General features: G+C 39.6%; 1 protein-coding gene across 1 annotated transcript in view; it reads right to left on the bottom strand.

Moving 5' to 3' along the window:
- VWA3A (von Willebrand factor A domain containing 3A) overlaps window positions 1–13,893 on the bottom strand; it is a 31,225-nt gene extending 17,332 nt beyond the window's left edge. Inside the window, exons 1-15 of the mRNA XM_074158464.1 lie at window positions 13,829–13,893; window positions 13,469–13,589; window positions 12,729–12,853; window positions 12,576–12,650; window positions 11,218–11,272; window positions 10,386–10,484; window positions 9,217–9,323; window positions 8,802–8,927; window positions 7,321–7,429; window positions 6,077–6,142; window positions 5,450–5,575; window positions 3,502–3,640; window positions 3,309–3,412; window positions 2,995–3,075; window positions 524–618 (exon numbers count right to left, since the gene is read on the bottom strand). Coding sequence (XP_074014565.1) covers window positions 524–618; window positions 2,995–3,075; window positions 3,309–3,412; window positions 3,502–3,640; window positions 5,450–5,575; window positions 6,077–6,142; window positions 7,321–7,429; window positions 8,802–8,927; window positions 9,217–9,323; window positions 10,386–10,484; window positions 11,218–11,272; window positions 12,576–12,650; window positions 12,729–12,853; window positions 13,469–13,589; window positions 13,829–13,893 — 1,493 coding nt within the window. The remainder of the gene's footprint in view (window positions 1–523; window positions 619–2,994; window positions 3,076–3,308; window positions 3,413–3,501; window positions 3,641–5,449; window positions 5,576–6,076; window positions 6,143–7,320; window positions 7,430–8,801; window positions 8,928–9,216; window positions 9,324–10,385; window positions 10,485–11,217; window positions 11,273–12,575; window positions 12,651–12,728; window positions 12,854–13,468; window positions 13,590–13,828) is intronic.
- Between the last annotated feature and the right edge of the window lie 8,244 nt (window positions 13,894–22,137).

Here is a 22,137-nt window from a genome sequence, read left to right as displayed (position 1 = left end):
TATCTTCTAGACATGTATCAAAATGTATAAACAGTGAATCGATATTAAAAAAAATCTGCAAAACATAAAGTGACATTTTAAAAAAGAAGTAACAATAATGGAAAAGTCTATCTTGAAGCTATGCAATAATCAGGGTACTGGCACGTGTAGAGCCATAATGGCTGTTGAACCCTAAACGGGTCCTCTTCCTTCTCTGTACCTGAATATCCAAGACACATGTGAAACGTGTGGCTTACATGCTAGATACCTCAAATTTAAGGCTCTCATTCTGTCTCACGAAATTGCAGTTTTGTGTTGATTGATGACCACCAGATTCAGTAAATTCAATGGATCATTAAAAAAGCTGAATATCAACACCTGTTTTCAAAAGTGGATTGCTTACACTGGTCATATCTGTGACTGTTGTCACTACGTCTGATTATTTTCTGCCCTGTGTTCCTTGGTGCTGACTTACACACAAAGCAAAGGATGACAAATTAGAACCATCACAAATACATAAAAAAGGGCTATAAAAGTACAATACCTCCTTTCACAAACACTTCCCCATATTCTTCTGCTAGCAACAGATAGCCAATCAATTCGTTTCTCATAGATTCTTACCATTTCAGCAAGGAGCTTCTATGGATAAAATACAGAAAATTTAAGTTAAAAAAAAAGTTCGGATAAGTCTCTTATTGGCAAATGCTAAACAGAAGTAACATGACAGCATAGTAATGAAAAAATTAATGCTTTTCATTCATTTTGATAGCAACATTGAGACAACGCAATCAATACTTAACATAAATCTGTTATCTCTAAGGAATTTCACTGTTAATGAATTAACCAGTAACACAACATTTTTTGTAAGCTCTCTTTTAAAGCTTCTCTTTAGACAGACACCAAAGCCAATGACACCTGTGTAGTTTAAAAATCATTTACTTGCTAAAAAGTTACTGTCCTGGTTTGAGCGACACAGGACTCATTTCTCTTCTAATGCTTGCAGAAACTGCACTTCTAGAAGACTAATGTCTAAATCTGTGAATATATTTACTTTATAGCCAGCTATGCTATGTGGGATTCAAGGGCTCAGTGTTTTCGAGCTCACCAGGTGCGGGGATGATGAGGAGCGAGACACGGGCACTTGACCCAAGATGGCAAGCAGGGTTATTTCATACCATGAATGTCACATTCAACAGAAATCAGAAAGTTTGCTGTGTATTTTCTTTCTCTCTTGATGGTGGTGGTCCAGAGAACTGCTTGCCTCGGTGCAACTTTTTATAAAGTAAGCAGAAATAATTTCTGCTTTCTTACTCTTAAAAAGGTTGGGTATGCTGAAAACATATTGAAATCATTTGACCTTGACGTTCACGTTAGCAAAAATACATTGTCTTGCAAGAGTGTTGTTAACACTCCACATGGCGAGAGTGCTGGAGGAACACTGTGAAGGCTAAAATGTTACTCTGGGTAAAAGAGTAACTTTAGAATTAATTACTTCTAACATGACCATCTGCAGAATATTATCATATAGCAATCAGACAGAACTTATTAGATTTGGATCTCATCATCTTACAATGGTGACTACTAGCTACTGCCCACGTGGAAAAGGTAAAAAATCACAGGAAGCTCTTTTTCTTCCTCATCCATATTCCCTCAAGAGCACATAGAAGTTACTTCATGGGAGAAAAGACAAACAAGGTAAGAACATTTGGTATGTTGGTCAAATAAGGCACAAAAATAGAAACGTTATCAAGACAACTGTTACAGAAAAAATGGTGCCAATAAGACAGGATGAACACAGAGACAGATATGTAACAGACAGACTGTAGCTTCCTAACTTCAACACTGGTAATGGATCTAAACAATGAAAAGGCTAATGTTGTGCCTTTGAAAGTACAGATCAGATGCTGAATTCAGAACATAAACTGTATCTCCAAATCCTACTGGACTCTCCATATGGACTGTACTATACTACTGGTCTTAAGGTATTATATCAGGATTTCAAACAGAAGGAAAGTGGGTGCTGGATGCTGTAGGATCCACCCCAAACTACACAGGAGAAATACAGACTAATGCAAGATCCTGATCAAGTCAACCTAATTTTATTCCTGTGGCTTTCTTATAACGCAGACTTTCCTATGCTTCTGCCATCTTCCCCACACACAGAAATCAACATCACCGATCTGGAATACTGTCTCTTTCTTCATCATTCTTAATTCACCATTCTCCCAAACTCCATCTATCCATTCATGAAGTTGAGAGAAGCTCACCTACCAAACAAACTCATGTCACACTGTATTTTTTAATCCCTTATTCAACCAGACTTCTGGATTATTTGATAATTTAAGATCAAACTTTTATTTCAAAATAATCCCTTGCCTTTACTCTCTTTCCTACGCATCTGAGGGACTAGATTGACATGACAGGAAGAGGCTCTGGTTTGCTGCTATGTAATGTTCCTTTGCACATACTTTCATATCACACGACATCTTTCAAGTCATGCAACAATCATCAAAGCTTGCTCCTACACTGCTTCCTAGAATGTTCTTGCTATGCCTTTCCTGGTCTAGCCAGTAACAATTAAGACATTCTTCTTCATAAAACTTGTTTGACTTTCAAAGAGATGAAAATACACTTTTTTTTTTTTTTAATGGTTAAACCAATATGAAGTGGGACACTTCTGTTAAAGCAAACAGGAGTACTTTGTTGTGTCCTTCCAACGTACATGGTAAAGGATTCACACACGTAGGTAAAATAATGTAAATACATTTTTACACATAAATTGCAGAATACAGACTGCAGTATATACGAGCAGCACTGATGGACTCTCTCTCTTACTTAGGCTCATTCCTCACTGCCGTAAGAATCTGGGTCCCAAGTCTGACCAGATCATTGCAGACTTACACAGACAACTGTCTGCACATGAATCCCTGTAGTACTTATGTAACAGACAATTCATGTGGAATAATTAGATGGTAATATAGCCCTGACAAGGTCACATCACTATAGACAACTCACCTGATAGTTGTATAATACTGGCAGGTCAACATGGATATTTTTCACAGTTCCATCACACCATTCAAACTGCATCATCGCCTTCTAGAAGGATAAATACAGGTATGTGTTTACAGAAGCCTATATAAGCCACATTGACACAGAATTCCTTCCTGAATCATTCTTAAGAATGGTGTAAGTATCTGATTTTAATCTACGACTCAAATTTCAGCTAAAGCCTGCAGAATTTCACTAACTTATAAAGTATTGATTTTAATTAGAAAGATGTAGCAATAGAAAGGAAAAAAAATAAAAATGAAAGGGTCCTCATCACTTACCTCATGTAGAGTTGATGATACTGTTTTTTTAAGAATAGGTACAAATTCTTCCACAGGAGAGAAAGCACTGGGAGCCAACACTTGATAAAGGTTTAACTTTTTAGCTATAACAAGGAGCAAAGAAATTAAATAAAACACATGCTCTGTCTTTAATTCATGTTTCATACCTGTTAAGCTTTTCTTTCTATGCTACCTTTCAATCCATTTGTCTTTAACCAGTCTGTTGAGTTTTTAGCCAAGATGCCTGGTGTTTGAATAACTAATGGTCCTTTGTGGTTTAGAGGCTTTGGTAAGAAGCTGGAAGGTGCTCCATTTCCAAATTCTGTGGAGACCTAAAACAGATTTTAAGAAAAACTCTTCCAAGTTTTAGCATAATCTTTCTTAACCTAAATCCAAAATACCCAGCATGGAATATTAGTTTTACTTATGTTCACCAAAGTGCTGGGACTTCAACATGCAAAATACTTTGAAAATAGCTATCATCAGTTCTCTTAAAAATGGGGTTTGGGGGATAAAGTTCCATTAACTTCACTGTGTTTGCCACCATGCAAAAACCCACAGGGAAATTAAAACATCATGATTATACACACTGGCATGAAAACAGCCAATCATTTCTCTTAAGAAAAGGATCTTTGTTACACACAGATCAAATCCCGACTGCTCCATTTTCTACCTGCAACAACTCTAATGAACCACATTCTACCTTCATTCACACCAACGGAAACAAGCCAACAAAAACTCCTACGGGGCACCAAAACTCCTTTATTTCAAAAAGGGGTAAGAGACCTTTGTTTTATGAATGGACACAAGTCTGCGGAGAAGTATATTCATACAGGTTTGACTAGTAAATTTCTGAGATGACATGATTTTATTTGGGGACATAGGACCTTCTAAGTCATTTCAGGGTGACTTCTGCTCCATATGTAGTCTATGTGGTCCTTAGTAATTATAAGGTTGGAAGAGAGACGAAAGAATTCTATATATACAGATTAGGGAGGATGAGGGGAAACAGAAATAGAAATATTATTCACAAATGACCAGTTTGCCTCCTCTCTGGAACGGCTCAGGTCAGATGACCAGATATGCAAACATACCCAATGGAAGTTTTCAGTCCCTCTTTCAGATCATATTTGTCCACCTCACAGAACTGCCTACAGTAGTTGTGACAGAAAACAGACTATTTCTATTGTTAAAAAAAAAAAAAAGTCCTCACAGATTCGTAAAACAGCACTGCCCAATTTTTAATATTAAAATTCAGCAACCATAGGTGAATTCAGCCACCTTCTAAACCAGGTCCATAGAAAGATCCATTCCAACCTAGGCGATTCTATGATTCTATGAAAGTAGAGAGATGAGAATAACGCAAAAGAGAGATGGATATTTCCACTTAAGACTATCTGCACAAAGTGAAAGAAAGACAGGAGTAAATATCTCTCTACCAGATCAAAGCAGAACTATAAATTATCCAAACACTCCATAGAACAAAAGAAAAATTACAGGAGACTCTTTTTCTTCCTCATCCATATTCCCTCTAGAGCACTTAGAAGTTACTTCATGGGAGAAAAGACAAACAAGGTAAGAACGTTTGGTATGTTAGTCAAATAAGGCACAAAAATAGAAACATTACCAAGACAACTGTTACAGAAAAAATGGTGCCAATAAGACAGGACGAACATAGAGACAGATGTGTAACAGACAGACTGTAGCTTCCTAACTTCAACACTAGTAATGGATCTAGACAAGCCCTTATGATTTTGCAACCGATTTAAGTGTCCACCTCAATTAGGTAGAAGTAAGTATCTTTTTACTTAAAAGACTGTTGGAACTTCATTTAATCGATCATGCATATACTTAGGCTAGCGATTGTCTTAGATTTCCATTATGATCACAGTACAATGTTCTTTTCATCGCATTTTGGTTGCTTTATAAAACTTGCTGAATTTTGGAGAATGTCTAGCAAAATGTCTCCTTCATCGGTTTTGGCCTTAACTCACTCTTGCAACGGATAGTCAATACCTAATATTCAAAGTTCACTTATCAAAACACCTGATTAGTCATATAATTTTTTTTCCATATTGTCAAGACTAAAAACTTCTACTCCGGATACTTTAAAGTACACCTGAAAATAAAAAGATGCATACATCTACTATTCTACTAATAAGTGAGCCACGAATTCTTCTTTGAAAAGTCTGTTTGATGCTCTTGAGTAGGTCCTTAGCCTTCTGGGATTCCTGAAGTAGCAGATCAACATCACTGCTGTAGAAATTCTGTACATATAAAAACAAAGGGAGAAAAAGTAAGTTAAGTACTCAGCCAAATCTCAAATTCAAATCTCACCCAAACACAGCTTTCTTACTTTGATGTGCATGCCTCTATACAAGACTGCTTGGCATAGCAGAATCGAGTGCAAATATATCTAATAATCTGCATATAAGTTATTAATCATTTTATAAACAAGATATTATTTTATTATTTTGAGTCGGTCTACAATAAGCCACTGCTTTCATTCCTATTCATCAGCTTTAAATCAGCAAACAATATCAGCAAAATTTATTGCACTTTTAGGAAAGAAATTAACCACAGGTTTATTATTTAGAAAAAATTAACCACAGGTTTATTGACCACATCCTTAGCGGGTCCAAGACAGAGACTTCCAGCACAAGGTCTTGCTATAAACTTCTACTCAGATAATAATTACTTTACCTTCTGAAAGGTGAAGAATCACCAAAAGGAGAGAAAAATGTGTTACCTCTCTAGCTGTCACCTACCTCTCCCTTTGAAGAGTAGCAATGATAACGGCCTCTTAGAGCTTCTGCAAGGTTCTTTACAACTCCCTACATATATAAATAGGAAGAGAAATAGTTACTTTGATTTGGTAGTCTCTTTTGGTAATATGGGTTGTTGGTATTTGGTATTCCATTCTCAATTAGAGACAGAATCTTTGAGGTACATGTAGTGAGAAAGCCAAAGTAATTGTTTCCATTGTCTTCTTACCAGTCTTATTTTAATATGGCTGAAAAACTAACTCAGTAAAGATATTTACAAAATAGGCAATTAGGGTCAAGTTCATTCACCTTATCTTAAAATGCCAGTCGCTATCTCTTCCTTTGAAGACAGGCTTGTGCTAGTCAGATCAAAGGCATATCACTGAAGTATACAAGTATAAATATTAGGCTCTCCTTCCCCTGTCCACAATTACTTCTTAAATCCTTTGCTGCTTTTTTCAACTCTCCCATTTCCTTCTCTCTTACCATCTACCACTGCAATCCTTTTCCCCACAACTGCAATACCCTTAATCCATCCAATCTTCTCTTCAAACCAGGATTTCAACCGTGGCCTCCCTGCCATTAAAGTCACTACATGCCTTAGGGATAAGCTTAAACAAGCAATCAACAAGCAAAGCAAGGTTCTATGCAGAAGCTAATCAAAAGTAACTCCTTATCCTTCTGACCTCCTCTTCCTCCAGTCACTGCTAACATCCAAAGCATTGCTCATGATCAACACTGTAATTTGAGTAACGCTGCTAGGTCTTGCGTTGATGCTATTCCATACAAAAATACTCCTATCCCAGAGACTTCCATACTCATATGATCTCTCTCACAAGTCCCTGCCTTTTCTCCTATGACCCCTCTCCCTACCCACTTGTCCTTACTGCAATATTGCCTACCTGAAGTCCCCTACTTTTCTGCTTTCACCTGCAAAAGAGCTCTTAGCCCCAAAGTCTTCTCTGTTAACACACAGGATGATTATCTGGAAATAATTGCTTCCCTTTTGCTGCCAAGCCTGTCAACACCACTTGGTTACCACTTCTGGCTTTGGTAGGAACCAAGATGAATGCTCCAAACAACTTTTTTTTCATGTGTGCAAATCTGCTTTAAAGAAAATACATAGCTATATCAAGAACTCTTTAATGAGTAGGTTAGCTTCTCCACAAGTATACGAGAGAAGACATTGCAGTTGAATAGGAAACAAATGACTGGACATTTAAGGAAGTATTAACACAATTACTTACAAGAGAAGCAGGATTGCTGCAATCATATGTAACAGCATGAGTCTGCAGTTTCCTCCCCAGCATATGCTGCTGAGCGTAGTCAGACAATATTTCCAAAGTCTGATCAGGGCTGATGTAAATAAATAAATAAGGCAGAAAAAAAAAAAAAGAAAAGATATTAACAATGACAGGAATCAAGTGGGTAAAAGATGCCATACTGGAGAAGACAGGGAAGAAGTGGGAATTAAATAACAAATCATGGGAATGTAATTCAGTCATTTAGCATAACTGGACCTCCTCTACTTCTTATAACCATTACTGTGGTACTACTACTGGGGTTTAGTTCTGTCCTGAAAACCTGAACAATAATAAAAGCACTAAGATTCTTTTCCAGTTCATAATGGCTTATGGATGAAACGTTCTAAATTATTCCTTGCTAGCCTTGGAAGCTAAAAATAAGGAAATGTAGTTTTATGGCCTGTGACAAACTGCATTGGAAAAGTTTTCATCTCAGATCTTCAGCTGTATGTAAGGATGCCCATTGTCTTCCAAAGGCAGTAAAGAAAGCAAAACTTTGCTTTGTGTTTAGAACTTAGTGACCCACTCAGCCTTCATTCCCTGAGTTTTGATGGTTCTTCATTGATAGTAAAAACCTTTTCTTCCAGCTCCACTTCTGACAGGGACAGAAATTAAGGAAGATTTCACTTGCACATACTATACACTTTTGCCTTCTGTTCAAAGCAGACCTATGCAAAACTTCAAACCTTTTAAGTGAACACTGTGTGTTCAGTAAGTTAGCCGAAATGTAATCTCAATCACCCTAAATATCAAGCTTGCCAAGTTTACGACATCGCTTTTTTGCACATTTAAAATAAATACAATGAATAAATTAGGAGTACGGTAACACTACGAGAATCCTTACTGTAGTCTTTTTCTTGTAATCCTGACTCCAATACTGCAAATTTTCAAACAATGACAGTAGAACCATAATTTCTGGTGGAAATTATGTAGTAGAACCAAATTTCATAATTTACCCAATCTCAGCCTGGTTTCATTTATTTAATCAGACATCTAAGTTTTCCCATCAGCACCACTAAGATCACAAAGAGAAGACTATCTTTGAATGCTTACTGCTACTTTACAGCAAAATATAGCTCATCATCTAATCTTCCTAGAGGTGTGGACCGTTTCATTGACATCCTTAATGATGCTGAAGGATTTTTATCGATGTAAAATGAGAGCTAGCAGACACTCAGTGAATTACTGCGATAACCGATCTGCAAAGGAATAACGTAGCTCCGTATCAGAAAAGAGAAGACTTATAAATAGTTAAAAAGGGAAGAAATAAAGTAATTCAGTGGTATGAATTATAAATACAAACCCCCTGGATATTAGATTTTGTATTTTTCTTTTTTGTATCGAGTTCAGATTCTTATACCAATTCTGTATCCAAGTTAAATCTGGTTGTATTAAGTTATATCTAGGACAGATAACTAATTTACCAGCTTCCAACAATAACAACCAGCGAATTCAGTTCTTTCATCGTAAGGACACGTTTTAAGACTTTCAGCAAATTGCAGCCTTGACCAGGCTCCAGCTGTTGTATCCACTGTCTTGCTTCACGTAGCCTGCAGGGGGGGGGAAGAAAAAGAAATATGTACCCTTAACATGCAGGCGCTAAACAAGATAGATCATGAAGATTGCTACAAACCACTGGAGCTGATACGGTATTTTATGCATGAACAGCCAGCTTGAAATCACTGACAGCACTTAAAATTCATTGCTTTTTTTCCCCTCTTACAAATCACTGTGGGCACAAGACGAAAAACAGTATTTATTATCTACAAGAGATTGCTCTAATTAAATGGAGACCTTGTTTGAAACACCTTTATGCTTCAGAGAAATTAACTTACTTACACATGAACATTGATGTTTTTTGGACTCTCCCACAGAGGTGAAATTTCTGCACTGAATGAAAGGCAGTACAATTGCTTCTTATAACGTAGCTGTTCATCTATTAAGCACTAATAAATAAAAAATTGTTAATGCATTACTATCCAAGCTGCTTCTACTAGGGTTATTATGTAAAAGAGTAAAAACAGTAATTTCCTAAAAATATTTTACAGCCATTTTTTCAGCTACCAGAGAAAAGCTTCCAAGAAAAAGTCATACAAATTCAAATATTTGGTAAGGAGTATAGAGACAAAACCTGCAAGCCTATGGTAATCCAGCAAATTTGTTAATGGGGCAAGAGGCAGCGAATATTTATTGTACCAGTATCAGTTCTTCTCTTCAATTGACAGCCACATGAAACAACATACTGATCTAGAATGGGCATATTCACCCACCAGGCAATGACTAAAAAAAGTTTAATACATATTCATGAATAGGGCTAAACAATAGTTTAGGTATTAAGGTTAAGCCAACCAGACTATGTGGAAATCGAGTTTTCTTGAAGGAGTTTTATTTAAAACACAAAAATGAAAAATGCAGATAATATAAACAGGGGTTAAACAATTCCTGAATGCAGGAAATTGTATGAAGTTTCAATGTTAGATAGTAAAACAGCTACATCATATCTTCCTTCCTTACTATAAAAATTTTATAAAAATTAAAAGCACAATAAAGGGCAGGTTTCTTTTGGGACTTCAGGAAGTGATTAACTCACCAAGGTTCTGACCAAAATTGTGAAGTGTGCCTTGCTGTGACAAAACATAAAGGCATAAAGAAACTATATTTACTATAAATAGCTCTATGTAGAACCTGGTTCTAACCAAGTTACAGCTGTTTCTGCTAGGCAAGTTTATTCCATAGAGAATGCCGGCAAAAGAATTAAGAAACTTCCAAATATTAATAAGGAAAGTATTATTATTACAGTACATACTGCAGTTTATTTGGATCTAGACGTTAATAAAGACTACACTTTCAAAGACATTTACAACATAATTTTCTACAACAGAAATTGTCTATTGTACTGTATATTATGAATTTAAGCAGATTTTTTTCTATTTAGTTCCTGGCTTGTAGTTATACAAAAGCTTGATTAGTATGTTATAATTGCCAAAGTCTGCTTTATTACAACTTACCAAAAGGTCCTTCTGAAAATCCAGTAGTCTAGGTCCGGAACTCATATGAGACACATCAACCATAAGTCCAACTTTCGTTCCCTTTATAAGGCCAAATACCTTAAAAGACAAAAGTAATTATAAATACTAAGCTTATATGAAGTTGGATAATTTTACTGTTTATTCTGTACAATTTTAAAATAAAATATTAGATTTTTCATTTTAAACTTTTTATCCCAAAGATGACACAGTGACAAAGCCAAAAAGTAAAAAATAAAAATAAAAAGAGGCCTGCTGGCTCCCAGTTTATCCTTACCACTGAATCATACTCCCTCCTTCCCACGACAACCTATTTGTTATTTGAGAGGATAAAAAGTAACTTTTTTAATAAAGTCTACATCATGTCCTTCAGGTTAAATGAAGCAACTTTGTGGAAGCTAGATTTTGGAATGCTGCTTCTTTCTCTATCCCCTTTGAGAGGGAGTTACATCCCTTTCCCGTTCCTGAGCATGAGCACTGCTAGGGACAATAACTGAGTATTCAGCTGTGCAAGAGGGCACAACGGACTACAAGACAGTTCCACTCCAGTAAGAGATTAAGCTCAGCATTGTCCTGATTATTAAGACTGCTAAGAGAAAGAAAAAGACAAGGTTTAGAAAGCAGAAAACTGCATACAAATAAAAGATCAAGAAAAACAATCCATTGTCAAGGTAAGTATCACTGCATATGTAACTCACAGTAAATAATGAAAATACACAACCTTTCTGGAAGCCACTTTTCACTAGTATTCAAAAGTTAATTTATCTTTAATGCCGTACACAGTTCTAAAAATATACTGCAAAGTTAAAGTTACCTTTCTGCTGTCCTGCAACAGCCACTGAATTCGTTGCTGGTAAAGTTCAATCGCTCTGACAAAAGGCATAGCACACGTTTAGCTAAGGCATTTGCTTGCATTGTGTATCACTGTAACAATCAACCTCTTGTCTTCATCACATCATTTTTCTCACGGATGCAAAATCTTTGAGAAACAGGATTTAAAAACACTGTTTTCAGTGTTCTCATACAGCTGCTGGTTGCAGGGTTAACCATTTAAATACTTCTTCCCCTAAAGCTGTTTGACTGATTAGATATGCGGCTATCTGAAAATGTGGATCACTGAAATGTTTTCTAATCAGTTGCTGGCTTAATCTGTTCAGAGAGAGGGGTATTCACCATACGCATATGTGAACAACAGAAGCTCAGGCAAAACTGAGTTTAGCTCATCAGATGCAGGTCATTGCCAGGAGATGTATTTAATACAAACTGCACTATGACTTAAGACTCTCATGAAATATAACTTCATGATTGAAAGGCAGCCCACTCACTGACGTGCCAGACTAAACGCAGCACAACTTTCAACAACTTCATTTCAAAATAGGTATAACCTGAGGTAAAACTAAGTGCTCTCTGTCCTCTAAAATTGTTTTACTTCAACCAACTTATTTTTACTACCATGTGCAAAGATTTTACAATTTGGCAGACAGAAAGTTTAAATAAACATTTTGAAGGGGGAAAAACTTCTTGCTTTTTCAAAACACAAAAGCTACTTCTTTTTTAAACCAGATTTGCAGAACAGTTTGCTTTGATGGTGCAGGGCCCAAGTACTGCAGGTGGACCTTCTGGAGATTCTGGATCTTCGTGACTGACACTGAGGTACGCTAAAGTAGCAGCACTTCTCGGAACAGTCTAACAAGTATTGTGAAGACCAGCAAAACCATTATGATTACTCTACAGCTTATTGAACCTATTCATTAAATGCTTTCCTAAAGTTAAGTTTCCTTGATTTTATACATGTAAAATTCACCTAGAAAACTTTTAACTTCCACATATCATGACAAGATCCATGACTTGACACTAATCAAAGTTACAGTAAACATAACCCACAAATATGCAGTATTACCTGCGAAAACCCAACCATTCACTAGCTGCCTTTCTAAAATGAGATAACTGCTGCAGTTCAAAACCTGGTTCATTAAAAAAATAAAAAACCCTCAGCTATCGTGACATACAATTATCACCTACCCTAAACTTCAGTAAAAAAGGATTCAATGCTGAGATACTCTGAAGTTCCCAGAGATAACAAATTAAGATTTATGGCAGTACCTGTAATGACAGAGTGTGGGGATATAGAATCAGTTACAGATCAAAATCATAAACAAGATGAATACTTACTCAGAAAGTCTGGACTCAAAATCAGTAACAGCTTCTTCTGTAAACTCCATCTCTTCAACACCGTTTCCTGAATTCCTGCAACACTATGCATAATTAGCAACAGAGATGCACACAAATTAGGACTGACTAAAGACAGGGCAGTGTTGCACTTACAAAAAAATATTGCCTTCATTTATCAGATGCTTTAATGTCAATTGTAAGGATTCTAAACTGTAGTTTCTTAGCCATTCTTCTGTGGTTTGCACCTTTTTAGACTGTATTTTCTTCATTTGTACTCTCTATAGATCAAATAACAAAGAATTATATGCAGTATGAGAAATGAAATGTGCTGTGACAAAAATATAAGTCCTAAGGATCGTAGGCAGCATATATCCAAGAAGGACATAATTTCTGGTACTGGCATACTCTTTTTGATGTGGGATGCAAAGGAAAAGAAAATTTCAGTATACCCTCAGATTGTGACCTAAAGGAAGGGGAAGGAAAGCTTAGTTTGGAGGAGACAGGAAGGAAGACAAGAAATAGGAGAATTTAGTAAAAGAAACAAAAGAGATTTAGCAGCGACTTACCAGAGAGGAAGAAAAATTAACCATCTCTGAAGCCCACCTCATAGAGTTTGAAGGAGTATATATTGTCTTCTGCTTTTCTAAAGAAAAATGCAGTACTAACAGATGATCTACCTTTATTGTTTTGCCCGATTTGCTCACAGACTGATTCATCTCTGCAGAGAAACTACATGAAGTTTCATGACTTTAATGAAATTGTCTGTGTGCATATGTAAATATATGTAAGGAAACCTATCAGTTGCCTATTAGCTTATTTATTCCCCACTCTGCATTTATAGTGGGTATCTGCTACTTTTCTAGTTGCTTCATTTAGCAGGAAAACTTGCCTACCAGCAGACCTTGCGTCTTGTTGACATATGTTACCGGCAATCCATTAGCTGGTACCAGGTCAGATACAGTAAAATCTTGCCATGGTGGACGATCACCCTGTACACTGGATTTTGTGGTCACTCTACAAGACAATGAATTTTATGGGATGACTCATTACCCATAATATTTCCGTATTATCATAAAGTCTATACACAGTTTTTTCTGTGGGAACTGTTTTATACTTTGACATTTGTTTACACATTCCATTTGATGTACGATAAATGTTTTGAAGGGACATAGCAAATAGTTTATATGAGCTACAGTTATTTACTCTGTATCTACATATAAAGTTCCAGTAAGACTTTGTAACAGTAACCTTACCCAACTGTTTCCAAGAACTGATCATCACCCAACAACTGTGCCATTTTCTCCATACGCGCATCCATTATATGAATAGACTTAGCCTTGGTAAAAAAAAGCAAAAAGACAAAGTATTAGACTAAAAAGCTTAAAACCTCGGGAATATACACTATTAAGAAAGGTATTAACATTGCCAGCAATTATATGATAATTACATTGCATGTAGGACAACAGCAAATTGAAAAATAACTGCAAAGAGAAGTTACAATTATCCATCTATATAAAACGCATTTAGGAACTATTCTGCAAGTTATTTGTTAAGGGATTTTATGTAGTTAATGACATGTACGCACAGCTGCCGGAAGACTCCACACAGCTCCACCAGAAAGTAAGATGAACCAAAGCAAAACGCGGAGCCGGGGGTGGGGGGCAGCAGGAGACAGCCGGGCCGTGAGACGCGGGCTGGAGGCGGGTAGGTGAGCTGCCCCTCGGGTTTAGGCAACAAACCACAGCAAAACCGATCATAAAATCCTGCTTTTCACTTCGCTGGGCTTCCGCGCCTCAGTCCGTCCCCAGCGCCCCTCGTCCTTCTGCTCAGCAGCGGTGTCCGAGGAGCCCTCCCGCCGCGCCGTCCCGTCCCCCGGGACTCGCCTCACCGGGGAAGGCCCCTCACCTCCCCCGATCCCGCGCCGTCCCGTCCCCACAGGCTCTCCTCACCGGGGGAAGGGCTCCCCCGTTTCCCGTCCTCCCCCCTCCCGAGCCTGGGCACGTCCCGAAAGCTCGGGCTGCCACCGCACCTGTGAAAGGGATCCCCCAAGCCCCCTCAGCATCGCCAGACCACGGCACCTCCCGGCACTCACCGCCCTCACCCCGGGCGGGCCCGGCGGCTGCACCGCCGTGTTACGGCGTTGCCGGTGGAGACGGGCCGCCCGCTGGCGGGAGAAGCCGGCGCCGCTTCCCGCCGACAGAGGGCGCGGGCGGGGCGGCAGGCGCGCGCGGGGCCGCCGCTGGGGCGGAGAGGGACGGAAAAGGCCGTGGGTCAGTGGGGTCACCGGGCCTGTCCCCGCCGCCCCACCGGGGAACCCCCCCACAGGGCACCCAACCGGCTCAGCCGAGCCTGGCTGCCAACAGTACCGAGTGTAAGCGAGAGCCTCTCCCTGAACAGGGAGTTTTTTCTGCTTCACCCCAAGCCAGGACAATATTTTTTTAAGTGGTAATCCATTTAATCTAAGCCTAAATCCGCTGTATACACGGTGTTGCTATTACTGAAATAACTAACCTGGGGGGCTGAGAAATCTGAGAAGCTCTCCCCCTCCTTCTGCCACTGTGTTCCAGTTACAAAAATCTTCTATTTACAAGAGTGATATTTCTGAAAAAAAAAGATTTTTTTTTTCCCCAACATAATTTATGATCTAAGTTTTAGTGAATACTTCAGTTTAGGATGCAGCAGTGATAACACCAAAAATTTAGCCACACATCCAGCAGCTGAACCTTGCATTTTATTTCCACCAACATGACTGGGGACCTGTCACGGATGGAAATATTTGACATGGTTATGATTTAGTAGCAATTTCAAATTTACTAGTGATTCAAGGTAGATCAAGAGTTAAGTTTTAGCAGCACTTAATCATTAACCGATTTAAGGATTTCCTAGATGATTGAACAAAATAATTGAACAGTGACCTAGTTACAGATTCAAAGATGACAAGATTCACACTAACTTACTGTAAGGTTATCCTAAATCAATACATATACATATAAGTACAAACTTAGAAGCACACAAGACTTAAGGGGTCACACACACACCTACACCCAAGTTTTAACTATTAGGACTAAAGGTCCCTTCACAACAGGCAACTTCAATGAGTTGATGGGTCCCCCTTTTACACGTGCACAGACAAATACTAGGATCCAGTAAAATATAAGAACATCCACATTCATCACAGCTAACATGCACATAAAGAGGAGGATGAAAGAGAGGCCAGTCTATGGTTACAGTTTCCCTCTTTGAGTTTAGAGCAAATATTCCCAATGTGTTGGCATACCTTAGCATGCGATAACTGGGACTGGAGGGGAGTTGACTCGCCCTGGCCTTCCAGTCCCCGAGCTGTTTGCCTGAGTGGCTCCTGACCTAGGGGAGGTGCTGGCCACAGCCATCCAAGAGAGCTCAAAGGGTCTCGCTAGAATCATAACTTACAGGGTCTGAGATAATTGACTTTCATCAGGTGTTTTTCCGCTCCAGCCCAACATGGACGACGGAATATTCTGGTACTGTTCACCAGTTGTGAGAGTCTGGATGTTGCTAGATTTACAGGTTCTGGTGTCACCCCCTGTCGGAAAGTAACGGAAGATTGGCGAGGAGGACTCTAAACACGCTCAAGTGACTTGCATGTGGGGTGCTGGAAAACACATCTATCAAACTAATTGTTGTTTAGTTTTGTGTGTTCAACAAGTAGAACATCTGCACTTGGATAACGTTGGCCTGGGATGGACTTAGGGGCCTTATCGATCAGGGACCTTATTGACCATGCCTGGGATTCCTGCCCTGCTGTTGAAGAGATCAAAGTGCAGCGGGAAACTCTGCCTGTGGGAATCCTTGAAATACTGTCTAGAACAGCAAGCGTGAGCTCTTGCTCTCTCACCCCCTTGCTAACAAGGACTCTCTTGCTAATCAAGAGTCTCTCTCGCCCCACAGTGCCTGCGTCCCCTGCTTGCCTGCCTCTGCCCTGGGGCTTCTTCAGAGATTCCCCAATCCATGAGGTATTGCAATTAAATTTGTTCTTTGCCTTTAATCTATGGTTTTGTGCTTGTTCCTGTGTCCTGCCTGTATCAGCTCACACCCCTGCCTTTGGGCCCAGCAGATGTACCAGGCTGTAGGCAGTGATAGTCCCCCACCATGGAGAGGCAGGAGCCAGGTGGTTAAGGGTGTGCCTCAGCGCTCTGGTCCTTTATCTCTCACAGATGATGCCTGACATCCCCGAGGTTAGGATGCGGCCCAGGGATGGGGAATCATACCAAGAACCGAGTAGCCAAAGAGGGACCTGGGGGTGCACCACCACAGGACCACAGACTGCTCGTGCAGATGAAGACTTAAATTAGAAACCAAGTCATATTTAAACCATTACTTCTAACTAGGTGCCTGGCTGCATTTGCAGATTAGTATACTTTAAAAAATTTAGTGATCCGTAAACACTCCCTTCTACCTGTGAGTGAGCTGACTGGGAAAAAAAATGGCTTATAGAACACACCAGTGACAAGTTTGTTCAAAAATGTCAAAAGAAAAAATACTAATTCAGCAAATAGTTTTTTTGTATTAAAATACCTTGGGAGGGGGAGAGGGAAGAGGTAGAGGAGAGGGACAGGGACCCATTAGGTTCTGAATGGCACACAGTTTAAAGAGAATTGTGCAAATTGTCTGATTTTCAAACACTTAAGCTTATTTGATAAGTGATTATTTTGGGAACTGCTGACTATATTTTAACAACCACCTCACTCTAAAATACACTCACTAACATTTTAGAAAAAATGTCTATTCAGTAATGTAATGCAGTTCTTCTAAGAAGCTCAACGGAACAGCACTTGAAACAAATTTTTTTTGTTTTCATCATGGATCTCAGGTAAACCAGGTATTAACTGGAAAATAAATACTAATAGTGCAGGCAGCTTTCCTGGGACAGGAAATGAAGATGTCTGTGGATTCAGAGCTTTATCCTTGTGTTGAAAAATAAAACTACTTTTAGTGAGGAATATTTACTCCCAATTTGGGTGCCCTTTGAATCCACATGTAACATAACTTCAGTAAACAAGGCATATATTATTTAAACAATTACATTGTTTGGTTTTTTTTTTTTGAGAGGATGATTAATACTCAAATGAAAATAAGTTCATCCATCTTTGCAGTGGAATAGCGTTTGCATTACTTTAAGCATTGCATTTTAAATGTGCTAATGAAATGCTTACCTATGGTAAAATACTGTGCTTGAACATGTATGAGTGCTAATGTAACAATGCAATAGAAAAAGACTTTCTGTACAACAGTTGCTAATAATTTAAAGAGTGTCATTTTCCAAAAATTAGGATTTTAACTTTAAGGTGTGACATGATCTCGCCTTCTACCCTCATATACGAATAAACTACCATAAAAAGAATTTTAGCTTGACTTAAAATTGCACCTATAAAGGCATAGGATCGTTTGTACCTATTACAAAAACTGTTAAAATCGAGGGCTGCTACAAAGAATGAGGTAAACTGAAGACTCTAGGCTACGCGGCCTTCAGAGAAATGGCTTTTTTGTATTGAATTCTGGTTTTGCACACCACAGTGTTTTGCAAAGAGTTCCAAGTTCTTTTCCATGAACCATTTGTGTGTATGCACATATATATACATATATGTGTATATAGATACATATACACACAGTGTATACTGCATCGGCAATATATATATTTATATAAATATAAGGAAGAAATCTCTCTCTAAAATGTTCCTTCATGTTTTCCTAGAGCTTATAGGGGAGGAGGGGATGTGTGCCTTCTTGCTATAGCATATATTTAGAGAACACGTTTTAATCGATTGGCTTCTTGCTGCAGTAATGCACAATTGATCCACATTCGTGCCAAAGGCTTTGCCCATCAGAAGGAAGATGTAAAATACTAGTCCCCTAAATAGCAAGGCCAGCCTCACTTGAATTCCTCAGCAACCCTCTGGTCTACCACAAAGTTCATAAATACTTTGACTTCCAAATTGTTAGATGTTAAAAACAGGAACAGTACAGTAACATGGGGCTTTTCAGTGTAAAGTATACTTCACTAATTCTATCCCAGTGCAGACCTGACTGCATTAACTATGCTCAGGAGATTAGTCAATGTTGTCTGTATTTGGTTATGGGAAAGGTTCTCCTTTCTTTTCCATCCAAAGTGTATAGTGAGAACAAGGATTCCTCTTTTCATTAAGTGTTTGATCTAGGCATCTTCCTGAGAATTAATTTCCGATGTCTTGCTCTTTTCCAAAATAAAGTCCTGCAGTTCAGACGTTCATCAGCCAGGTAATCAAACTTTGCCAGCAAACAGAAGTCCCGTTGTTGTAAAGAAAATGGGTAAGACAAACAATATATGCAAAGACCCAACCACTGTGTTATTTGGTAATTTATATGACTGACCTCTGACTTCAGTAATGTAAAATCCTACTGGAAATACTAGGGCTGCCATACAGAACAAAATCACTGCAAGGAAAAAAACAGTCACTGCTGTGTTAAAGTATTTGCCCATTTGTAGAGCCGTCCAGAAAAACAAGCAAAGTATTCTGACCGAATTGAAGAGCTAAGATATGCCAGTACCTACCTTGCTTGAAATGACCGAGTAGGCTTTACCTTGCTTTTAAAACATCCCTCATCTACTCCCAAGAACGACTAGAAGACCCCATCTTTGACTGTAATTTCAGTCCTGCTCACAAGATCATGAACTGTCTTTACAGAATAAATATTTAGTGGATGTACTTCTACCAGCACCATAAGTTTAGTCACAGAGTTCATTACTTTTCCAGTTATTTTAGAGTGACGATGCAGCAGAGGAACAGGTGAGCGGGGGTTATGGGTCACGCGGGGTTTCCACAAACAAGGCGGGTCACAGCCCAAAAATATCTGAAAATTCACAGGGGGTTTAAAAAATACTACAACCTGTAAATATGAGTTTGAGGCATTGAAATAGAGAAAAAATATCTAATTTTTATATTTATTGAAAAATAATATTAATTTTTGTATATAAAAGGAGCTCAAAATAAAAACGTTGATCTACTATAGTATATAAAGGATTTTGGAATATAAGATTAGAAAAACATTTAAAAAAGGACTAAAGTGTCAAAGTATGTCTAAACAGATAGTCTAGACAGTCTACGTAAGTGTTGTCTAAATAGAAATTCTATATGTGTAAACAGAGAATATATATTCCCTAAATATATATGTGTAAATAGATTTACAAGTGTGTCTATGCTATATAAGGTTTCTAAAATGCAAACAAATCCTATTTATAGTAAGGATTTAAAAACCCGCCCCCCTCCCCTCTAATCTCTCTTCAAGATGTAAAACGGTTTTCGAAAGCTGTCCCATCCCCCTTCTCCTTTCCCCCCTTCCTTCCTCCTAATTTGGGGCCAATTACACCCAAAGGGGGAATTTCCCTCATGGGGCCGTGCACACACAGCGGGAGCATCCACGGCGCACACACACCTCAAAACCCTGATTCTGGGTCTGTACTGGGGGGGGGGGGGGGGGGGAATTGTGAGGAAAATACATTTGTCAGTTTGGAGCTCCTGATAAAGCTAAATCCACCCTAACTTGTGCAGCTGGAAAGCAAAATCCCCTCTATTTTCATGCACAAAACCAAAAGTTGCCACTTTTTACGTTGTGGAAAAGCGCTGAAAAAAATAGTAGTATTTAATATTATGGAAAAGTGGAAAAAAACCCCCAAGTTGCAAGAAAATACAGCCCTTGCCCCGGCCCCACCTCCTGAGGAAGCCGCTCCTCAGTCTTTCAAACGCCGAGCTCTATGGCCGCGCGGTCCTCCAGCGCGCAGGAAGTGCCCGTCAGTCCTCCGGACGTCGATCTCTATGGTTCCGCGATCCTCCAGGCGACCGGAACTGTGAAATTTTCATTTGACGGCTATCTCTGTCCAGCTCCCTTTTAAATTTTTTTTTTCCTTGCCTATGTTTCTTTTCCCCTATGACTTGTTTTATCTCTGTCTTTTTGTCCTGCTGGTCCCTTCCACCTTTCTCCCCGTCTGTCTTATTTTTTCCTCCATCTCTCTGTCACTGTTTTGTGTGCAGTCTCTCCTCTCTCCCCACGGCTGTCCTGCTCCCCGCCGCTCTCCTGTTCTCAGCGTCCCATTTTCTGGCTTCCTGTCCCACTCCACTATGTCCCTCTGTCCTTCCTCCTCTTTTTCTCCCTCTGAGCTGCTGTATTTTGCCACTGAGCCTTGTAGCCAACTTACTGCACGTTAATGAATAATTATTTCCTGCCTCCTCTGTGCCCCTGCGTGTGTTTGCAGCCCCTTGGTACAGAGCTCTTGACTGAGGACAGGAATAGGGCAGGAGATGATGTGCTGTGGGGCTGCGGTAATGGCCCCTGTTCCCAACGGGCTCCAGCTGGGGCTCAGGCAGCCCAGGTGGTGCCCATGAGGTGAGGATGGTCTGGGACAAGGGACAAAAGGCTGCAGGTGGAGATAGGCTGGGGCAGGTTTAGGGACAGCCAGTGAGGCTGGCTCTCTGCTGTGTTGAGGGTCTCTGGCTGGGTAGTGGGCTGCCTAGGTGTGCCTGCCTGCTGGAGCTGGCTGAGGAATAAAGCCAAGGGGGTTCCACAGGCAGCTGAACAGACAGTGGTGAGGAAGGATCCCTTCCAGCCATCCCTGACAGAACCCACCACCAGCACACAGCACTGGGAACTCGGTGCCTCCGTTGGCCACACCTGTGAACCACCATGCCTCTGGGCAGCCTGATGGGAGAGGAACGTTGAGACACGTGCTGCCTGCTTCTGGGTGGGTGACAGTCAGGCCACCAGTACCATGGAGGAGGAAGGGGCAGAGCAAGAAGCCTCTGGGCAGTGAAGGTCTCCTGCCTGCACCAGGAGCTGTAGTGAGTCACGTGTCCCCTCGTGTGCATCCGGGCCTGTCCCTGCCTGTGTCCTTGCCTGTCCTGGCCTCTGGCTCCCCAAAGCTTGTTCTTCTGACAACACAGCCCTGTACTTTGTCGCCTTCTCCATTTCCTATCTGTGCCTACCCCTTCCCAGCTTCCCACCTTGTGTTATTTCATTCTTTCCATGCTGCCTTCCTCATCATTGCTTGTGAGAATTGCATTTGGAGGTCTGTATTGCCGATTAATGGGGTCAACAGAAAGGATATAGACACCAACAGAAAAAATAGGCTTATTTTATTATCTATTTCAAGGTAATACAAAAATAAGGTAATGTATTGAATTAAAACAATAATCTTATTATACTCTAGCATTAAGCAGCAAAGAGAATAAGCAGGGTAATGCACCTAATAATGAAATAATATAGCAAGGGTAAAACAAAGCAAGGTAATGCACCTAATCATTACTACATAAGGTTAACTATAGTGATTAAGAAAGATACATCACCAATTGCCCTAATACTTTACCATCATCCGGATTTGCAGTCGTGGGGGAGCCCTGGTTGCAGCGAGGATTTGGAGAGCCTTTCCTGGCAATTGGAGGGGTCATACGCAGTGCGTCCACTCGTAGGTGAGGTCTCCAAAGTTGCTGCAAGAGGGTCCAGCTTTTATACAGTTGAACAAACAATAAACATCTTTCAAAACTTCAAATGTGGG

The sequence above is a fragment of the Numenius arquata genome, chromosome 14 (assembly GCF_964106895.1).
Source record: "Numenius arquata chromosome 14, bNumArq3.hap1.1, whole genome shotgun sequence".
Taxonomy (NCBI): Eukaryota; Metazoa; Chordata; class Aves; order Charadriiformes; family Scolopacidae; genus Numenius; species Numenius arquata.
The sequence above is the reverse complement of the archived record's forward strand: the minus strand, read 5'-3'. Positions and strand labels throughout refer to the sequence as shown.